At 27.5% G+C, this 24,174-nt stretch overlaps 1 protein-coding gene across 6 annotated transcripts in view; it reads left to right on the forward strand.

Moving 5' to 3' along the window:
- Positions 1-24,174, forward strand: part of LOC111627986 (muscleblind-like protein 1) — a 198,943-nt gene that overhangs the window by 68,033 nt on the left and 106,736 nt on the right. For all 6 annotated transcript variants that reach the window (XR_002757099.1, XM_023371691.1, XM_023371692.1 and 3 more), the window contains exon 3: positions 6,576-6,758. Coding sequence is in view for 5 of the 6 variants with exons in the window: in XM_023371691.1 (XP_023227459.1) it covers positions 6,576-6,758 (183 nt within the window). In the remaining variant the exon portion in view is untranslated. The remainder of the gene's footprint in view (positions 1-6,575; positions 6,759-24,174) is intronic.

Consider the following 24,174-nt stretch of genomic DNA (forward strand, 5'->3'; position numbering starts at 1 on the left):
TTCTGTCTTGTGGGCGCAGAATGACTCTTTGAGACAGGTTTACCATTTTTAACCCGTTTATTAAATATATAAATTTTCTTACAATGTCTTATAACGAGGCGTAATGCCTATTCAAAGGTGGGAAACGAATCCTTTCCAAAGATAAAAGTCCAAATGTCCAGATAGTCGTTTAGGTTCGTCCAGCGTAAGTGAAGCGGAGAGCGATGGCCCCGGGGCGCACAGCACAACTCTCATTGATGATCTCCAATGACTCGGAGCACCTGGGCGGGTCTTGAAGGGACGGGCTAGCCAAAACGAAGCCTGGGACGTCGAACTAGCCTTTGCTGTAGAATAACAGGAGCACAAAATTCCAGGAGAGGAGCGCTATGAACCAGGAACCTTTTTTCCTCGAGTCGCACGGTTTTATAGATTTCTTAACCGTCGTCGCCTCTCCATTGGTCTCTCATAGTCACCTGGTGACAATTTGAAACCTAATGAAGGGCGCGGGAGAGGTCAACGTTGCGACTGAATATGATTCCTCTCTCTCGTCGCATTTTCCTCGAATTTATCCGTTTCCGTTGTTTAACAAATTTACGAAAAAAAACAATTGCATTGTTTAATTGAGACACCTAATCCGTTTCCTTAGCGTCTGAAAAGGAGCTTTTTATTTTAAATCGACACCCATAATTCGGACCTCTCAATCGACCCCTGTTCGGGTCCTCACAATATTGTATGAATTGGTCATAATGTAAGAGTTTTAACTCAAGCAGATATCAGATATATTGTACCGTATATGTTTCATATCTAAAAAAAGTACTTTCAATTTTTATTTTTGTGAGAAAACCATGTATTAATTTTAAATAAACTTTGTGCATTTTTATTTTAAATTTTATAAGTATATTGATAGCCATGTTAAGAAAATGGAAACATTTTTATTGACAACTTCTTTTGTTTCCTATCTTTGAACTATAGTGGAACCCCATTTATCCAGATCCCATTAATCTGGATCTCCGGTTTATCCAGAATAAGTAACACAGACATACGGAAAACCTATATATGCAAAAAAATCAAAAAACTAACTTGTAAGTAGGGCATTCTTACTTGAATATAATGTTGCAGCTGTAAGAATACTGTTTTCTCTTGGCTCAATGCCAATTTTGAACACCTGCAACTTTATAACCGAAGATCTGGTAATAAAAGTAAATGCAGTACAGCATATCACAATTACTTGGTTCAAATTAGTCCTTTGGTTTTCCTATGGAGTGCTAAGCATAATCACTATTTGACCTTGAAAAAGTGAAGAAGAACTCTGACCTTATAATACAATAAATCTGACTTACTGAACCTATAACCGATGCGTATCACTCGTTTTCTTTCACAAATCAAACGTTTTCATAACCCCTTCTGGGTTCTTCATCAGGATAACAGCTGGATCGAATAGCGATTTCAAAAAATTTGAATGAATCCGAACTTGTATCGTTCCATTCGCTTCAGAAGCGAATGGAACGATACAAGTTCGGATTCATTCAAATTTTTTGAAATCGCTATTCGATCCAGCTGTTATCCTGATGAAGAACCAGAAGCAAATGGAACGATACAAGTTCGGATTCATTCAAATTTTTTGAAATCGCTATTCGATCCAGCTGTTATCCTGATGAAGAACCCAGAAGGGGTTATGAAAACGTTTGATTTGTGAAAGAAAAAGAGTGATACGCATCGGTTATAGTTTCAGTAAGTCAGATTTATTGTATTATATACAACCCGATGTGCTGTGATAGTATATTATTATATAACTCTGACCTTTTCAAGGTCATAAAGAGAAGTTCTACCCCACACAAATGGTTAGGAAACTTATGTACTGTGTACATATACTACACCAGCTGATAGAAAACAACAAACTGATGTATGTCTTTTGCTTTAAACTGTTAATATTGTTGAAAAAAAAATAGTGTGCAATAAATAAAATATAATGTACATCTGTACTGTGTTATTTATGTCTTTAACGAATTTCCCAGATTATCCAGATTGGTCCTGGTCCTGTTTGAGCTGGATAAATAGGGTTACACTGTAGTTATTTTTCAGTTGGATACCCAGAAAATACCAAAATTAGTCAGGGATCACTTTTTCTTTTAATAAAATATAAAGTTATATATAAAATATAATTCTCTCTATTGAAAATGTAGAAATTCATTCAAATTTTATTTATTGTATTTGCTGTGTGTCATTTCAGTTCCAGTCAAAATGCCAAATTATTTTTGTTTCAGAAAATGTAGATATCTCCACATTCCAAAACAAAATAACTTTTACTTGTCTATTACTAATTTAATTGATTAAAAGCAACAGTGTAACTTTGTTATGTCTTGACTGATAAAATAGATATCTAGTAATAATGATGATAACGGGAATAACATAATAGCATAAATGGCAGAAATGATTTGTAATTTTAAAATTCTATTAAGAATGTTCATAAATCATAAATAAATTTGTTTAAAATAATTGTACATACATTACGAGTACTGTAATTTTATGCATATAATTCATAATGGCATATACTACACAGAAAATTGCTAGAATAAAAATAAAATATTTGCATTATCCACACCAGCATATACTCCATGCCTGTGGAGCAGCCATTAATCCATACATTAGTTTGTAATTGTGTTTTAAAATCAACATATAATCCACTATATTGCAAAATTCACAACCTCTTTTGAATTATCTTTTTAAAGACAGCTAACCTGTAAGTTATATGCACAAAAATACAATAGTCAATAATTAAAAAGTAAAAGGTAAATTAAAGTAAATGTAGATTATATAATATTTAAAGATACCATCATAGATAATTTTGGTTATGATCAATTGAATTACAACCATCTAGTGTATAATTATTGTCTATTTTTAAAAAATTTATTATTATTTAACTTTTAACTCCAATTGTAAAGTACAAAATTAAATAAAAATGCTATGTATTTCTTTAACTATTATGCTATTGAACTATGATTCTCTGATACTTAATACTTGATAAGTAAGTATTTTTAGCTACTGTAACAGTGAAAATATTTGTACATTTTAATAAAAATTAGCTATTAAATTGTAATGGAGTTTCATTATAGGATTTTAGTATCTCAAAGTTTAAAATTGGAACAATAATTTTTGAAACCAGAACAATCCCAGTTTCCTTTTCAGAAATGTATATTTCAAGTGTTAAAATACAATAGTCATTTTTAGGAAAACAGAGTTAAATATAAAATTTTCTTTTTTTGTAATTTCTTGTTATGAACTTTTATTATTTGTTAAAATAATAGTTGCAAATTTTTAAAGGAATGTGATATTTGTTTATTGTATTTAGATTAATATTTTTTATTATATATTTGAAAAACTCCATTAAATTTGAATATTTATCTTTTTCATATTTGTATTTGTTTGACAAGTAATAAAATCATTTNACATCATTTAATCCATACTTAACACCAACACCAATGATGCCTGGCATGGTCCCTGCTGATGCTATGGCTGCACCTCTCAGTGTTGTCCCTACACCTTTAGTTGCATCTCAAAAAGTATCTCGCACGGATCGATTAGAGGTAAGATTCAAAATCTAATATTATGAAGCATTTAATTACAATTTCTTTTTATATCTGTTACTAGTCAACAGCAATTATAAAAATTCATTTATATTTTGGTATAAAACTATAGTATTTTTAAGATATTTTGTTTATATAAGCATTTGAATTTTGCATGTATCTATATATGGTAATTATTATATGATAATTAAATATTATTTATAAGAATATACTTCAATATGTATAATACTAATTTTACTTTTCTAGTTTCAGTAAGCTTGTATTACATTATTTTTATCATTTACATATCTATCTACTCTGTCTTAAGTTTATGAATTATTGAATAATCTGAATTTACTTTTCATATTGTTTTTAGAAGAGCTAACTACAACCTCATATTTACTTAAACATTGAAATTGCATTACCGTGAATGAAAAGGTACAGGGTTATGAAATTCTCGGGAAAGACAGAGAGTTTGAGATATACAAAATGACCAAAAACTAATCCCAAGAAATGCTAAGCAAGACCATTTATTTAATAATGTCTGTGCAAAAAAAAAAATTCACTGTTGTCTTTCATAGCATGAACAAGATTTGTCAATCATTTGCTTAAGATGTATAATACATTATAGCATCTATTTATGCATGCAAAATATTCAAGTCAGAGACAAGAAGCTTTCAGTATAGTTGATGAAATTAACTGATAAAATTCCATATATGTTCAGTTGCCAATAAGTTCAAAAGAGACTACAGGCAATGGCAAGATGTCTAAATCATACAGGCTGCTTGTGGAAACACAAGGCTTATGTAGATATGCATCATTTTGCTAGAAAACAACTCCAGGAACATCTTCAAAGAAATCATACTATAGAATCAGAATCAAATTGATATATTGCCATTAGTACCAAAATGGAAAACTGTATGGCTCCTGTAAATTTTTTGAAAGGAAATTTTTCTTTTGTGTTGCAGATCCATGAGAAAATATTAACATTAATAATAATAATCAATAAAAATTTTTTTTGTTTTGTTTTTTGTTTTGTTTTTTTTTAAGATTTTCAATTAGAAACTCTTCTATAAATCTATAGTATATAGTCAACCTTTTGTTAATTGGGCTGCAATTTTCAAATTGCAGACCTATACATTCCTACTGGCATCCATCTATATGACTGTCTTTTGTTAATCTTGAGAATGGAGTTAGATAGATGAAAACCAAGATCAGATATGGAAAGCAAGTTCATATATAATTAGTTTGGAGCCACGGGCTTTAACTATATATGAACTTGCAATATGGACTGGAAGTCATGTGATTTCAATTCAAAATTTTTTTGAGAATGGAGTTAGATATATGACTGGCATGACTTGATTGTTATTAGGAGAAGTATGATATATAGGGACAAGACACTACTAAAATCAAGACTAGTTATAGGAAGCTTGGATCGGATGCCCTTTTTAATCATATTTCAATTTAAATTAAAATATGATTAAAAATTTCAGCCCTGCATTGTAATGTTCAGTAACAATTTTTTAACTTAACACATGTTAATGGCTATGTTATGTACTGTACCATTAACATAAAATATAGCCAAACAACCAGGTTTTATTTAGCTACATATAAATACATCTTAGCTGTATGTAAAAAGTATTAGATTAAGGTATGCTACTGTAATGAAATATACAAAATAATATATTCATTACAGAGGTTTCTATGTTAAATTTTACATATTTTTTATTACCAGCTTAAAAATTTCTAGTTGTGCATCCCAAATATTGCAGATCCCACACTGTGAGGTCTGTGGGGAGGGCAGATTGCCATCACCATGGCAATCAGGGCAGTTGTTACAGCCCTGATTGCCATGGTGTCAAATTTCCTGAAACGTGTCCAAGGGATGTCTATCAATGATGCCAATTTTAATCTTTATGTTGAATATTGTACTACTAAGGCATTCCTTGAAGATATCAATGTAGTGTTGATGGTTTAGAGAAATATTTTATGCAGTGCCACAGCATAAAAGATAGGTTTTCAAAGATTGTCTAGCTTAGAAGCCAGTCTTGTGCAAATGTTACCTAATTGTTTATATGGACAGATTTAAACTATGCTTTCTTACAATAGTCTTATAATAATAAAGGAATTATGCTTCCATGCTCCTGATATGTTGATTCATGCACTCTGAAATTTGTCTTTTACATAGCATTAGCATTGTCCTGACTGTTCTTGAATCCACTGCAACAAGCAAAGATAGACAGTGATAATATGACTTTTCTCAATTTGATAATTCTGTCCTGCTTAATGATGGTCAAATGGTGGAATACTTCATGTTTTTGTACTGTAGGCATATTTCAAGCATCTGAAGCAGCTTTCTGCAGTTAGTTAACTCTCACAAGGCATTGGTGTAGTTGCTTTTATGCCTTCAGGTGCTGCCTATGTCTTCAATCACTACAGAATTCTGATCATTTGTATATCTGAGAAAATATCTGAATTTCATAATTTTGTGCCTTTCTTTCATGTTAATCTTGTTACTCCTATACAAATTGCAATTATACAAATACTCACTTCTAAATGTTGTAACATTTCTTTATTCTAACATTTTCAATCATCTTAAACAATCAAAAATGTTAGAATAAAGAAATATTACTGCATTAAATGGATTTTACAGTGAGTATTTTTCTTGAGCTTTCACGATGTTGCAATTTCATAATGTTATGAATTGAGAAGTGTTAATAAAATCATACATTTTCAGCTACAGAGAAATGCATTGCTTAATAGTAAAAACATTCCAAAAAACCTTATTAATTGCATAACCACTGTCATTCAATTTGTTTCTCCTGAGGAAGGTCAGTAAAATATGGCCAAGAATGTTAGATATTGAAGTATTTAATGTAATTATTAAGATTGTTTTGAAGTGTTTTTAATCATATATTTATTTTATATTTGCATAACTCGTAATTTATTGAATATATAAATTTAATAAAAAATATATAAATTTATTCTTTGAAATTATTTAAAACTGTTTAAAATTTGTTGAAAATTTTTTAGGCTAGCACAAATCCATATTTAGCAAATTTACCAGCAATGGCAACAACATCATTTAATCCATACTTAACACCAACACCAATGATGCCTGGCATGGTCCCTGCTGATGCTATGGCTGCACCTCTCAGTGTTGTCCCTACACCTTTAGTTGCATCTCAAAAAGTATCTCGCACGGATCGATTAGAGGTAAGATTCAAAATCTAATATTATGAAGCATTTAATTACAATTTCTTTTTATATCTGTTACTAGTCAACAGCAATTATAAAAATTCATTTATATTTTGGTATAAAACTATAGTATTTTTAAGATATTTTGTTTATATAAGCATTTGAATTTTGCATGTATCTATATATGGTAATTATTATATGATAATTAAATATTATTTATAAGAATATACTTCAATATGTATAATACTAATTTTACTTTTCTAGTTTCAGTAAGCTTGTATTATTTATGCAACAAATCTAGAAAATTGTAGTTGTAATATTAGAAATGTTTCAGATATAAACTTTCTCACAATTTCAACCATTTCCACAACGTTATAAATTAATAAAATTGTACAAATATGAACATTGTTTAACCTGATCTTTAAGATTAGTGCCAAACACTTGAAGGATTATATCAGGATTTATTAATGCTACTGTTAATAATTACATGTTAAGTAATTTGGCATAGAGGTAAGTGTTAGGTGCCAAATCTTAATAAATTTAATAATTATAACTAAATTAATATTTAATAATTAATTTGGAAGGTTATGGAAGAAAAGAATTGGTCCAAAGTAGTACTCAAATTCACAATTCCCACATACTTTGCACATGCATTGCCAATTATGTTATCATTAGTTCTGGAAGCAAAGATCAGTCAGATCTGGGTAGCATAACTGGCAATGTATCCTCACAGTGTGTGGGAGTTGTTGGTTCAAGTCCTGAGTCCTGCTTTGGGCCAATTCTTTTCTTCCATAACTTTCCAAATTAATTATTAAATATTAATTTAGTTATAATTATTAAGTTTATCAAGAGATGGCACCTAATGCTACCCACTAGACCAAATTACTTAATATTTAATTATTACTAGTAGCATTAATATAGTCCAATATAATCCAGCAATCATTTGAAGAAAATTTTTCCTCCTTGATGATAGCGTAAGAGTTTATTCTGAAGTTAAAACTAAATTTCACTGCAACATAATATTAGTTCACAAGAAATTTTTGAATACTTATAATAATTTTATTTCATTTCAACATTTAAAATGTTGAAAAATACAATTAATCATGAAAATAGCTTTAGTGTAATTCAACAAATTATCAATTAGCATCTAACATTTTATTATATTAAAATGGAAGAACTTAAGGAACATTCATCCAATATCATTGCACAAATATAATATATATTTAAAGTTATTGAAGAAGTATAAAGATTATTCTAAAGAATCTAACAATAAATTAATGTTTTTTTCAATTGCATCAACCTGTTAAAAATTCTCTTTTGATTTAATATGAAAATTTATCTCTATTAACTTATCCAAAAGGATTTTTTAATGAAAATTTAGTGGTCTTAATTATTGAATTCCAAAGTAAAATATTTAATATATATATATATAGCTACTTTGGAATTGTTATATATGTTATGACATAACCTGTGACATTTTTTCCACAGGTTGTGCTGTAATTTGGCATCCAAGTGAGTGCACTTGTGGCAGTTTTTTATATAAAAATACAGATAGTTTGGAATTGTTTCATGAAAAAAAGTAAAAAAAATGATAAATTTGAGTTGTGACACTCTTCTTCCAAACAAACAATGTGTATAGTGAAATCCTCCAGATGACCACCCATTTAGATCACTAGATTTTCTTAGAACAAAATTTTTATTCCATAGAACTCATTTTGTCTAATCCTCCTTGAGCCAATAACCTCTTTACCCAATCAATGACTATTGTACTTATAATTCCTTTGTGTTAAATACCTTCTTTGAGGTGATTAGTTTTATTATTATAGATAGGATAATAAAATTGAAACCATTGGTATATACAGTACAACGTACAATGTTAAACATGTTTTCACTGTTGCATTAGGTCTAAAAATTTGTCTCAATTTTGTTTTTAAATCAAATTCAGTGTCTATTTTTTTACATTCAGTCCTGTTATGGTGAATATAACTAATTTCCTGTTAATATTTTTAACATCAAGTTAGCCTATTTGTATATTCTTATATTCTATCCATTCTTATTATACTAAATAATACCATAGGCCAATAAATTTCATCTTTCCATTAATAGAGATAAGCAAAATGGAAGTTGAGGACAGCAAATTTAGATAGAATTTTGGTGAGTTTTGGAATTTGTTTGTCCAAATATAAAAATGTTTGAAGGCATCATTTTAGGCATCAAAACTTAAAACAGAGAAAACAAATGTCTATTTCAGATTAGTTTAAATCAAACATTTGCAACTGTATGCAGTACATTTTAATGTATAGTGTACATGATTACATGTGATGTATTAATAAATATTCTTGTAGTATATCATTAATCAATCAAGCATAGCATTTATTAAATAGTTTTGTTGTATTGCCTATACAGTACCCTGCATAGTGTTATACACTAGAATCCTATATATGCTGTTAGTACTATGTATTACTTTTGGACATAGTACTTCATATCTCCATATATTTTCGTTACTCCTTTGACAAGACCATACCTTGAGATGCTTAATTTTCCTGTTTCTTAATAGTTAGCTTAAAAGAGGTTTACTGTATAATTGAATTGGATCTTTCAAATGCATTCAGTTTTGACATATTTTTAATTTGAAATTAAATTAATAACTAACAAATATTAACAAAAAATAACTAAAAAATAATAAATAAATACTAAATTTTTATTCAATAATCCTTTAGTAAAAATAAGTAAGGTCTGAGTTTCTATATTATATCATCATATAATTTTTTGAACAGATTGAAGTGATATTTTAAGTATGCTTAAAACTTTGAACTTAATAAATAGTATGATAAAAAATAAACAGTAATTAATGATTTTATAAAATCTGTATATATATAAGAACCTTGATTAACTAAGATAATATGGATCAATACTACTTTAGAAAACTCAAACTTGGATAAAACAGATGGTCACAACAATTTCAGATTAAAAATTAAAAATATAAAAGATTTATATGGTATCTTTTTAGCTTCTTTTTATATCTTAGTGAATTTAATCATATATGAGAAAAACACTTTTTACAAGATTTATTGTAAGCTAATATGTACAATTTTAAGAATAAAAATGTGTATAATTATAGTTACATTTAATATAAATGGTTTGTCTCGCATTGAAGTCAAATTATAAAAGGTGCAAATCATTTTGTAATGCACATTATTTTTAAAAATTTTTTTAAAAATGTCTTAGAATTTTTTATTTTACAATAGTTTCTCTCTTTGCTACAATGTTCAGCAGTTATCTCAGTATCAATTTTCATGGACAATCTGTCTTGGATACTTGGGCTTTATCCCTTACCACAGCTGCCCTCATTTTGAGTCTTGTTTTAATTTGCATAGGCAATGAAGAAAAGAACCTTTTAGTGCTCTTAGGATGAAGTTTTTAAAAATGTTGCTTACTCATACAGTTGAGGGTTAAAAATACTATAGTATTTATGGTCTTAGTGCATTCACAGAAAAGTTATAAATTATAATATAAGTAGTGTATTCACTTACTGATTTACTTTAGATAATGCAGAACCTTGGATAATAGTTCTACTGTATTACTAAATAGAAAATTTCTATAAAGATAGTCTTCCTTTTTAGTCCTTAAGTATAATGAACTGCAATTAGCATAAAAAAATTCTCTACATTTTATGAGCTTATCATAACCAATTATATATTTTATATTACAGTTATATAGATGTTATTTTGTATGTGAATTTTTAGTCTCAATAATCTTTCAATTATCCAATCAATATTTGTCATTGGATATTTATTCAAAAAATAGCCCTATAAGAAAAAACAAGTTTCACTACATACACAAAAATTAGCAGTCATTCAAATGCTGTTTAATATTCTTTACAAGAAGATAACTGATAGAAGCTACTATGTAGAATAATCTGCTTGATGGTTTTATTGTGCTTAATTTATGAATTTAAAAGTGTTGATTTTACAGTCTTAAATTATATGCATTTAATAACATCATTTTACTTCATGTAATTATATTTATTTTTGAAAATATAATTTGAGCTATTTACAAAGATGTATAAATGCATGTAGAAGCATATTTCAAAATAAATTTTCAATTAATTAAATAGATAGATTTTGTTAGATATATCAATTTTAAATATTTGTTGAATTTTTTTTTTATAAATTTTTAAATTTAAATGGATTATTGGAACATAAATTTTTTTTGGAAACTAGCCACATATTTTTTTCTTTTAAAGATAATATTTGTGCACCTGTAAAAGAAAAGTAAATTAAATTAGTATAATAATAAAAATATAAAATAGCAGGGCAATATTTAATTAAAGACACTGTACTGTTAATGATATAAAGCAATTTTGGCCAAAGTTTAGCTCTCAAACAACAACTGTGCAGCTCATGCAACACAATAGCCCATTTAGGGATTTTGAATAAAAAGTTTACATAGCATTGCTATAACCTTTCAAAAATAAGAAAAATATGTTAGAAATACTAAATTACTAAATCAGTATTCATGCAGTAAATAAACTTAATTTGATTGATAATAAACTAAATGTAGTATTATCATGGCTCCATGAATATCTCAGTATTATGTTGCATTGTCATGTTGTTGACTCTTACCATGTTGACTACTTAGGTGCAACTCTTGAAGTATGTCTGGTTGTCTATCCATGATATAAAGTTTTTATTTACCCTATACATTATAAGTGTAAATAAAAGTACAAAAATTTGAATATAAATATCATAAATTTTAAATAAAGTCATTGAATTATACAAATACACTTTTCATAAGTTTCTAGCACTCACTTAATACATTGAAAAAACATTTTTGGTCCAATTTACAGGCCTGATTCAGGTTAGAAGCTGTCCAAATATGAAGGAGTTAAGTTTAATTGTAAAGTGGAATAATTCGAAGATTCCATGACATTATTTAAAATTCTTCATTGTAATTAACATTTATAGATTTAAATAAAAAATAGAATTATTTTTTTGATAATACAGGTAACCCCCGTATAACATGGTAGTTACGTTCCAAAAAATTGCCGTGTTATGCGAATCCGTGTTATACGAAACAAAGAACTAATACGAAAAGGAGTTCCAAAAATTAAGGTTCCAAAAATTAAAAAACATGCTAGTATATTTTCATAATTAAGATAAATATCTTCATTAAAATTTTTTAAGTTATACATATTAATATAAATTAAACAATATTTTCTTCGTCATCACTAAAAACACTATTAATTAACCGAGAGCGTTTTCTTTTTGGCAAGTTATCCTTATCCTCTGAGCATTTTTCTGCATTATCTTCAGATCCATGCTTTACCTTTTGCAAAATGTATGTAATTTTAGATTGCTTGCTTCTAGTTAAAAGGTCTTTATAAATTTCCTTATATGGTGCTAAGCACTTATGAAGAATAAAGCAAGTATGGAATAAGGGAAAAACATTCGGCAACATCAGAAGCAGAAGCGTCGCGATCTGGCAACATTGAAACAAGTTTCGAGAAGGACCACCTGTATCGACAGAAGGCGAGAAGAGAAAATTTACATACTTAAGTACTAATAATAGTTCACGAAAATTGTTATTTTCGTGAACTATTATTAGTTAAGTATGTAAAAATTTATTACATTTCCTGTTGTACGAGGGTTTTACCCAATTCTCGAACCATGTCAGAGTGAATCCGTGCTATAAAAGTACCGTGTTATACGGGGGATGGTACCAATTCTCGAACCGTGTTAGAGCGAATCCGTGCTATCCGTGCGTTCAGTGTTATACGGGGGTTACCTGTAATATAAAATAACTTCTAATAAACATTAAGCATATGGAAGTGGACAGTTAATGAAATTAAATAGAATTTTAAATAATGTCACAGAATCTTCAAATTATTCCATTTTAGAATGCAACTTAAGCAAAAAATAATTAAATAATTTTTATGGATAAAGTTATGATAAATTAATAATCTTATATTCTGATTATTTAATATTACTTTAATTTGAAATATTTCAGTTGATATCAGTACTTTATAAGTGAAATACAGTAGAATCTGCTTAAGTAATTATAGATATTATAAGTTACTAAGTATGATTAGAATTATTATCTCTCAAAACATGTAAGTTAAAATTCACTTTAAAAACTTAACAGAACTTAACATGATTGATTTTTAGCAGCTTAAATTTATTCAGAAGAAATATTTTTGGCCATGTTGGCCATGAGGCCTTTCTCATGTTTCTCTTAATAGAACATCAAAATACATTAAAGAACAAAAAACGATATGTTCTTTAGTGTATTTTGTTCTTTTTTGTTATTACTTCTGAATCCAGTTGGTTTGATTATAATGAAAATTATAACCAAACTTCAATAATAAGTAATCATTATCTTCAGGTAAATAGGCATTTTTAAGAAGCTTTTTGTACCACCAGCTTCAAAATCTGACTGATGATGTGCAATTATTATTAGTTTTAATTATTTTAATTGTTATTTACTCACAATACAACAGTTTACACCATACATAGATTGCCACATCTAAATCAGGGATGGGCCCCCAGGGCCATCACGTGGCTTGCATTAATATTTTTTGCGGCCCTCATCGCATAAGATATGAATAAATATATCAATTTCCCAGCTTAAGGAAGTATGCAGCAAAAATTCAAACATTATTTTCTACAACTTTTGTATGTGAATAGTTTTTCCTGCAATGAATTTATTAAAAATTAAAACAAGAAACCGGCTAACAGACACATCAAAACTAATTTAAAGCTAGCAGTGACTAATATTTAATCAAATAATTTCCAATATATTATGATTACATCAGTTCCAGAAGCTAAATTAAGTATACCTATGCTAATTTATAATTATATATGAATAAATAATTGTGAGTTACTAGCATATTTCTTCTCTTTTCTGTTATGCAGTCTGCGTCATTTCAAAAGTTTCAAAATGCGGCCCTTACATAGAAAAAGGTTGCCCATCCCTGATCTAAATACTGATGAAATATTATGAATTATTAATTGTTCACATTATATATTTTTTAATTGTTTTAACATATTTTTAATTTCAGACTCAATAAAACCAGAATTTTCATTAATTACAGTTTTATTTGTTTGTTTATTCCGTTTAATGTTATCAGTTGGCTATTGTTATTACTGTAGATGAAGTAATAAAAATAAGCAGATTCTACTGTAATATCAAATATCGTTTATAATTTAATCATTTTTAAATCTTTTCAAAATTAAAACAAAATTGTCCATACTCTTTATATTTTCAATGAAATTGTTTTAAGGATTACATCCAAACCATATTTATTATGAAGGAATTACAGAAACATATATATATTGAAATACAGTTTGAATATGTTCTATTTCAGTTTATTTTTCTATTTTGCCACTCTGATTTTATTGAAAATATAATAAAAATACAGATAATATAATAAATAAGAATAAATATAATAAATAAGAAAACAGAGATACAGTAGAGTTCTGCAAACTCAACTTAATACAGGGCGGAAAGAAAGTCATTTAACACCCCTGCTACAGAATATAGAATGCATCCAAAGAACATACATTGAGCATATCACGTAATATGCATAACTCTGTAACCATTTAAGGGAGGCGAATAAAATATTTCAGTTATTCTTGACCCTAAATGATGTGCCACATGACCCCCTTCCCATTTACAGTTTTGGAGTTTCATTCAATATGATCAATATAAGTTGCATTCAACAGATTGATGTGTTCCTGATATGAGCAAATTAACTTTGGGTACATTCTATATTCTGTAGTAGGAGTATTAAGTGACTTCCTTTCCCATACTGTATAGACTAAGAAAGTGACAAGTTGCCTAAAATGGCAAATTTTATAGTATAGCAATGATGCCAGTCTAAATAGTGATATTTTTGTAAAGGTATTGTATGTGCAAATTCATATATGTATTAACTATGTACCGACAGTGACTATTTCTACTTGTAGTTAAATTTTAATTTAAATATTGGATGTCCAATGGCAACAAGTTAGTGACATTCTCATCTTGGCATTTTGCAGTGACACCTTGGAAAAAGGGTTATATTCTTTGTTAATACATGGAAATGATGCTATTATCGAGTGTAACCAGTGAAGAGTGATAACTTATCTGATCCTAGTGTTAAATTATGAAAGTAAAAATTAGATTACATGTATGTTTTGTTTTTTGTTTTTGAACAACATGACAATTTTAATGGAATATCAAGTTTCCAGGACTCTACTGTACTTATTAAATATGACAGTAAGTAGATATATGATTCAGTTTATTATAAATGATAAATTATCTAAGCATTTATATCATTCATTTAGCTGAAATAATATTTCAGTGATATTAGTTGAAATTTTTGTTATGATTTGGTATAAACGAAAATGAATAGACTAGTGCTCTTTTAATTGCAGATTATTTATAACAAATTTGCCCATGCAACAACCCAGTGTTTAGATGAATGCCAAACAATTGCCAGATTATCCTTTATTGTCTGATGTAATCTGGCAGTTGTTTGGCATTGGTTATTTATAACTGAATGAAATAAATGAAAGACATTTTATTACCATAATATATTTCATAAAAATTATTTTTGGTGATGGCACAATTTTTCTGATGTTTCTGATGTTTTCTGATAGATGCCTTTGTTCTTGATGATATTTGTATGCACACTTACAAGGAAAGATTGATTATTTTAATGGCATACAAAGTAAAATATAATTTAAAAAAAATGCAAGTTATAAAATGTAATTTTTTCATATTATGAATTTAAAGTAACACAAAAAATATATNAGTCTGCGTCATTTCAAAAGTTTCAAAATGCGGCCCTTACATAGAAAAAGGTTGCCCATCCCTGATCTAAATACTGATGAAATATTATGAATTATTAATTGTTCACATTATATATTTTTTAATTGTTTTAACATATTTTTAATTTCAGACTCAATAAAACCAGAATTTTCATTAATTACAGTTTTATTTGTTTGTTTATTCCGTTTAATGTTATCAGTTGGCTATTGTTATTACTGTAGATGAAGTAATAAAAATAAGCAGATTCTACTGTAATATCAAATATCGTTTATAATTTAATCATTTTTAAATCTTTTCAAAATTAAAACAAAATTGTCCATACTCTTTATATTTTCAATGAAATTGTTTTAAGGATTACATCCAAACCATATTTATTATGAAGGAATTACAGAAACATATATATATTGAAATACAGTTTGAATATGTTCTATTTCAGTTTATTTTTCTATTTTGCCACTCTGATTTTATTGAAAATATAATAAAAATACAGATAATATAATAAATAAGAATAAATATAATAAATAAGAAAACAGAGATACAGTAGAGTTCTGCAAACTCAACTTAATACAGGGCGGAAAGAAAGTCATTTAACACCCCTGCTACAGAATATAGAATGCATCCAAAGAACATACATTGAGCATATCACGTAATATGCATAACTCTGTAACCATTTAAGGGAGGCGAATAAAATATTTCAGTTATTCTTGACCCTAAATGATGTGCCACATGACCCCCTTCCCATTTACAGTTTTGGAGTTTCATTCAATATGATCAATATAAGTTGCATTCAACAGATTGATGTGTTCCTGATATGAGCAAATTAACTTTGGGTACATTCTATATTCTGTAGTAGGAGTATTAAGTGACTTCCTTTCCCATACTGTATAGACTAAGAAAGTGACAAGTTGCCTAAAATGGCAAATTTTATAGTATAGCAATGATGCCAGTCTAAATAGTGATATTTTTGTAAAGGTATTGTATGTGCAAATTCATATATGTATTAACTATGTACCGACAGTGACTATTTCTACTTGTAGTTAAATTTTAATTTAAATATTGGATGTCCAATGGCAACAAGTTAGTGACATTCTCATCTTGGCATTTTGCAGTGACACCTTGGAAAAAGGGTTATATTCTTTGTTAATACATGGAAATGATGCTATTATCGAGTGTAACCAGTGAAGAGTGATAACTTATCTGATCCTAGTGTTAAATTATGAAAGTAAAAATTAGATTACATGTATGTTTTGTTTTTTGTTTTTGAACAACATGACAATTTTAATGGAATATCAAGTTTCCAGGACTCTACTGTACTTATTAAATATGACAGTAAGTAGATATATGATTCAGTTTATTATAAATGATAAATTATCTAAGCATTTATATCATTCATTTAGCTGAAATAATATTTCAGTGATATTAGTTGAAATTTTTGTTATGATTTGGTATAAACGAAAATGAATAGACTAGTGCTCTTTTAATTGCAGATTATTTATAACAAATTTGCCCATGCAACAACCCAGTGTTTAGATGAATGCCAAACAATTGCCAGATTATCCTTTATTGTCTGATGTAATCTGGCAGTTGTTTGGCATTGGTTATTTATAACTGAATGAAATAAATGAAAGACATTTTATTACCATAATATATTTCATAAAAATTATTTTTGGTGATGGCACAATTTTTCTGATGTTTCTGATGTTTTCTGATAGATGCCTTTGTTCTTGATGATATTTGTATGCACACTTACAAGGAAAGATTGATTATTTTAATGGCATACAAAGTAAAATATAATTTAAAAAAAATGCAAGTTATAAAATGTAATTTTTTCATATTATGAATTTAAAGTAACACAAAAAATATATATACATAACCATATAATTATTATACCACAGTGATCATTAAAAATGATGTTATAAAATATATTTTATTGTTTATGTTGCACTTGAAAAAAGAAAAATGTATATTATACAGTATGTCACATTCAGTTTATATGGTAAATTTTATTTATTATTTTATTTTTAATATAGTAAAACCTTGTTAAGTTGAAGTTTAAGGGGTAAAAACATCCAGCTTCAAGTTAATGAATTTAATATATGATTTTCTCAAATTTTTCTGTGCCCATAAATTTCCCCTTATCAAGCTATTATCAAGCCTCAAGAATCTGTTCACAGAGTGATTAAAAATTGTATTATGAGTTATGGTGCTTTTGAGTGCATTGTTAAGGTGCTCCCTCATGTCCCAATTAGAATGCTGGTAACAGTGTTTCAGTAAAAGGATGGCAATGTTGTAATGGAGTGGTGTGTTTGTATGGAGCCACACTGGTTTTCTTATCTTAATCATCTGCATTCATACGGAATATAAGAAGAAAGGAAGATCACAGATCTGTCTGAGTAGAGGGAACATAGTGAAATATGTTTGAGTTAAAATTACTAATACAGTGGTACCTCAGGATACAACATGAAATTTGAACATATTTTTGCTCCACGATACGAACAAAAACTCACCATACGACGTTATATTAGTTTGCAGCTCCATTTTTTATTCACTTCTGTTCGTTGGTCTCAGTCCGTGTGTTTGCTTCATTATGGAAGGATCTTACTCAATAAAGGAAATCTTGAGGTATTATCAGAAAGTGACTGATTTTATTGAAAAGAAACATCCTGAAGAGGTTTACACTAGCTGTATTGCTGCTCAGAGTAATGACATTTGCCTAAGTAATTTTAGAAAAATTTTAAAAAGTAGGCAAAGCCAAACCTCTTTGGATAGATATTTTACCAAGCGATCTCTATCCAGTGAAAGTGCTGGTGGAAGTGAAGGAAAGAAAGCAAAAAGCAGTGAATAAAAAATTTAAAAAATATATATAAAACAACACTAATTTTTAAAATCTTTTCTAAGTTATTTTTAAGTTATTGTTACATTATGTTATGTAAGTTAAGTTTTAGTATCATTTCCCTTCTCCCTCTCTTCCGCCACCAGTTTACACCTCCACCGTCGTCTATCCTCAAAGGTAAAGTGCAAATAAAACTACATTTTTTTTAATCAATTATTATTCTATTATGGTTATTTATACATTTACAACTACAAAATGCATTTTTCAGTGTTTTCCTTACTATAGTTATTTTTTTTTAATATATTACTTAGCTTTAATTTGAGTGTGTTTTTTGTGTTGGAACGAATTATTTGGTTTTACATGTAATCATATGGGGAACAATGATTTACCTTACGACATTTTCATGATATGATCTCAGTTTCGGAACGGATTAATTTCGTATCCTGAGGTACCACTGTAATTTTGACCACAGTAATACAACTAAGACCTTTAAAATGCAGTAAAATTTTACTACATTTTAAAGATCCAATTATTAGTACTGTAGTTTATTACAATTGCAGTTTTCAAGGAAGTGCAATTTTGACTTAATGAGATTGTATTACATGGAAAGCTCTATATACTGAAGCCAAAACCTGTACAGATTTGAGTTAATGCAGTTTGACTTTTTAAGGTTTTACTGTATTTTTAATGTTTCTTTAATTGTATTGTGTTTTGTTTTATATCACCATAACAAAAAAATATTTATTTGTATTTAATTATCAGACTTTTGTTTCCATGTTTTTTGTCTAACATGAACTAGCATTTTCCTGTTACTAGTAGATTTCATATTTTTGCTATCATATAGATTTTGTTGAACTTCTCTAGAGAACTCATACTGTATTTTGTTATTATTTTTCTTATTTTGTGTGATTTTTTCAAAATATGTTTTGAATATTTGCATCTTGAAGTTTCAAATTTAGTAGTAAACATTATTTTTAATTACATTAGTACTAAAGTTTTAGTTTTATATTAGATTTTATATTTTATAATTGTAAAGAGAATGGTAAATGGTTGTATATCAGTTTATAATCAAATATTATATTTGTTGAAATCAGAAAGTAATTCATCAACCTTAAAATTTGTTTATTGAAGTTGTTTTATATATCTCTTATTCATATATCAGAACTGATTTTGATTAAATTTAACAATTGTCAGTTTAAACATATGATGAATATTTTTAAATTAAATATATTAAATGGAAAAACAAATTTTAAATAATATAAATATTATTTAATTTTTATGCTTAATATGATTTATTTATTCTGAAAAACAAGCAAAATTGAAACAGTGAAAAAATTGTGCAAACATCAAATAGATTTCATTTAGAATTACAAAAAACTTTGAACTATATCTATATCCATATTGCAGTGTAGGTATAAAACTAGGTTTAATTATTTTGAATTATCCATGATAGATTTAATTCTTAAATTTTATTGAAAACATTTTTGGAACTGGAATTTTTGGATTTTATTAATAAAATATCAATAAATAAATGATATGGGTTATTAATTCAAGGAATAATTAATAGAATTGCATTATAATTTTGGTTTAGTTATTTTAAGTGATGATGTATTCCAAATGTATAACTTATTAACATTCTGATTAAATTACATTTAATATTTTGAATATTAACTAAATATTTTAAAATATTTTATTGTATAATAATAATAATAATTAATTGAATTATTTGTTACATTTACCATATATAGATTCATAAAATATTTAGTGAATGTAATGATGACTTTGCTAAAAATTATATTGACAAAGCAAAGATAAATATGAAATTTATCAATATATTTGAATAATTGACATTAAATAACATTATTTAATTAAAATAAAACAGAATTTTATAAGATAATTGCATATAAATATGTATTTAATGAATTTATGTAGTAAAATACATATATAATAAGATTTGGTTTTTCTCAGAATTAAAACTATTCAATATTCAGAAAACTTGTATAAATTTAAATTTATATAAAAATAATTTAATATAAATAATTGTTTAATATTCAATAATTGAATTTATAGATTCAATTGCTGAATATCAAACAATTAAACAGCAACATTGAATTTACAGTAACATGTTTTGAATTTAGAGTACGGTATATAATGAAAAGAAGTTAGGTTTTATAAACTTTATTAGGCTGATCAAATATTTTTGATCTGTCAGAGGACTCCTAAAATTATTACATTGACAATGATGAAAGTTGCCAGTGCCAACCTCACAAGATGACACACAAAAGAATTGATGTTTATATACATTTGAATATGAACTTGTTTCTAAAGTTAATTAGCAGATGTTATTTAGATCACAACTGTAATATTTGATCAAGATTTTCACAGTATTACAGACGATCATTAGGAATTACAACTAACAATGCTGAATCACAATCAGATTGTTTTTAAGAATATGTTCATTTTCATACAACACTGCATTGAATTCTGTACGTGATAAGCAAAAATTAGTTCCACTTGTAATATGGCTTTATTTATTTATTTTTTTTCATGTATTCAAATCTCACATTACTTATCATGTTTTCTTGATTCTAATGCAACATTGAATCTAATGCACATCCAATTTTCAATACATCAAAACCCCGAAAAAAGTAGCTTGTAAGTGCAATGTGTACCCTATATCAAAAATATAGCTGCAAAAATCAATGCATTTAAACAGTAATAAATGCATTTTTTGAAAAGTATTTTATTTTCATGTTTACAGTGCTTTACGATGTCCACATTCTCAAATATATTCATTTATGACTATTATCAGATACTGAAGATTTGTGGGTCAATACAGAATCACAATCAAAATTATTGCATGATCAATGATTGTGAGAATGCTTTCTAGAGTTCAAAAGATCACTAAACTGTTCCAAAACCAAAACCAAAATTAAAACTGTAATAATGTACAGTACGATGTATATATTGACAATGTAATATACACAAATTGCTGAGCAGAGTGAAGAGAAAAGAGGCTGCATTAATTCAACTTTTCATTTAATTTTAATGTACACCCCAATTTTTGAGATCTTTTCCAGTCCAAAATAAAGGTGCACATTAGAATCAAGAAAACATCATATTACCTATTTAACTGTCCCAGAAACTTTTTTGGTTGAGATAAAAAGTTTCTTAAGCAAATAATTTAATCTAAAAGTCATGTCTCTCTTATTATTGTACTTCTCTCGATAAATCTAAACTGTTATCTCTGTTTCTTTCCTCTCTGGGATCTGTTTGAGAAGCAAGCATTTCCAGATTATTACACAGTTTCAGATTATTAGTGTATTTATATTAAGTTTTTAAATAATTAATTGCTGAACTGGACTGAAAAAGCATTAGATATAATGAAGAATTTATGCTGTGTTATTAATCCTTTCTTTTCAAGATGCTTTAACAAATGCTTAACAGTAACAGGAACAAATTTTTCATCCACATGACTTTGAAGTTTTATTTGAACATCATTCATAACTTGTACTGATTCATGTATATTTTTCTCATTATCTCTAAAATCTTGTGATGTCATGAAATAAAACTAAGATTCCATGTATAAAAGAAACAACTATAGTTCTGTACAAAGATCTTCAAAACTGTTGTTAGTTTTGTGGAGCATTGGTATTTGGATACAGAATAAATTTTTAATTTCCTATCAGTTACATGCAAAAGTTCCATCCAGTAATGTGTTCCAAAATCTTTGAATAATCTTGGTTCACAAAGTCATAAAAGTTCTTCAGTTTTCTGTCCTGACAGTATACATATGAAAATAACTAAATGTTTTTCACACTATACTCTTTACATCAAATGGAATGGAATTCACTGTTGTAAGTACATTAGTGTGAATAATAAATGCTACATAAAAACATGTAATAAAATTGATTCACCCAATGTGAATTGAAGAGAAGTGTAAACATTGACTTTTTCTTTTCAGGTCCCCAAAATTACAGTTAGTATTATCAGCTGATAATGCTACAGTTTTATTAACAACATCCAATATTGTTTCAGCAAAGATTATGGATGTTTCACCAGTAATATTTCTTCCCCTATCAAGTGGATTAAAAAATCTAACCATAAAAGAAAGAAGTGTAATTCCTTTGTGGTTTGAAATGTCAGTCAATAAAGAAATATATTCAGCCCAATCTAATTCTCTTTTGGATTATTTATTTGCCCATGGTGAAAAAAACATTTTTAATTAAGACATCACATTTTGTTCTTCTACAAGTGAACTTTTTATCAGAAAATTTCTCATCAGCACAAAAATGTGGTCTAAAAACTGTGATATGCATTATAGTACGATAAATCAATGTATCATTTTGTAGAGCTAAGTTGTAGTCATTAGATGGCTCTGCTCTCATAAAATAATTCACAGCTAAAGATTCTGATGTTGCTGTTGAAAGAGCACCTTTATGTTTATTTTTATATTCATTTTCTGTTATTGAAGATTAACCACTACTACTTATGCAAAATATACTGTTGCATACTGAATAAACTACCTTACTCTTATGTCTAGAACTGGCCATAAATAAGGAAATGCAACTTTTAAAAAATTATTAAAAAATACACTTTTTTTTTACATTTAATGCCCATCATAATGATACAAATTTTAAGATAAACTATTATCAATAATAATTTAAAAGAACAATGTGATTTGAGGCACATTGCAAAATATCCTAAAAACTTTTGCATTCAAATGAAAAAATAAATTACAATGTTGCCACATCATTTCTCTTTGATGCTACTGTTTTATTATTTTGGTGATTTTAGGCCATTGCAACTTTTCAGATTTCTGCTTTTGTTCAACAGATTCCTAAACTAGATATGTACTAGGAAAGTTTAGATCTATCACATTTTTAAATAAAAATATCTGAAAGTAACCTGAAACTTCAATTAATTCATCAAAACAATAGTTGATACAATATTTTTATTGAAGAATTCTTTTGGCAAAGTGTGCACTCACAGCTATATTGCAGATGAATCTGAACAATAAGCTGGTACTAGTTAACTTATCTACTACATAAAATATAAAAAGTCTTCATCAGTTTCTAGAGTTATAATAATAATCTGGAATTGTAAAACAAAATGAATACTTAAAACCTTACTTTACAAACACTTTGATTGCAATTTTAGTTACATTGTATCAGGAAAACTCAGTAAATTGCTTAATTACTTTTAAACAGATATCAGTTGAGTAGTGTTTAATTAATTTAATTTTAATATTATTATGTATTTGATGTAGTTGTTTTTACTACTAAATTAATAAATAAATAGATTTGTCGTAAGAGCCAGATAGTGTTGCCATCTCTTAAAACTTTTAATAGCTAAGTAATTTAAAACAGTTTTATAAATAAGTCAGAAATATCTGGAAAAAATTCAACTTGAAATTAAATATGATTTTAATAAACAAATTTAAAGGAATATCTAGTTGTCTGTTTTCCTGTAATTTCATTGTTTTCCAAAAGACACACCTTCTCTGAAATTCTTTATTTAGTTTATAACATGTTTTAACACTCTGCTCTCATCAGACCTCTACGATCTTCAGTTGTAATTCTTCTAGTTGCTTGTCTTGGTCTGTAATTAAAGGTCATGTGGCTTCTTAAAGAGCCTGTGAATTTTTATCATAACAAACAAATTGAATTTGCAATACCTTCAAGTCAGGATAGCATGTTATCAATTAGACCATTTATTACACAGTACAGTGGAACCTCTCATAATGAGTAATTTGCATAACAAGCAAAACAAATTGTAAAAAAATGA

This window comes from Centruroides sculpturatus, unplaced genomic scaffold, assembly GCF_000671375.1.
Source record: "Centruroides sculpturatus isolate CEXI.00-Female unplaced genomic scaffold, Cexi_2.0 scaffold487, whole genome shotgun sequence".
Taxonomy (NCBI): Eukaryota; Metazoa; Arthropoda; class Arachnida; order Scorpiones; family Buthidae; genus Centruroides; species Centruroides sculpturatus.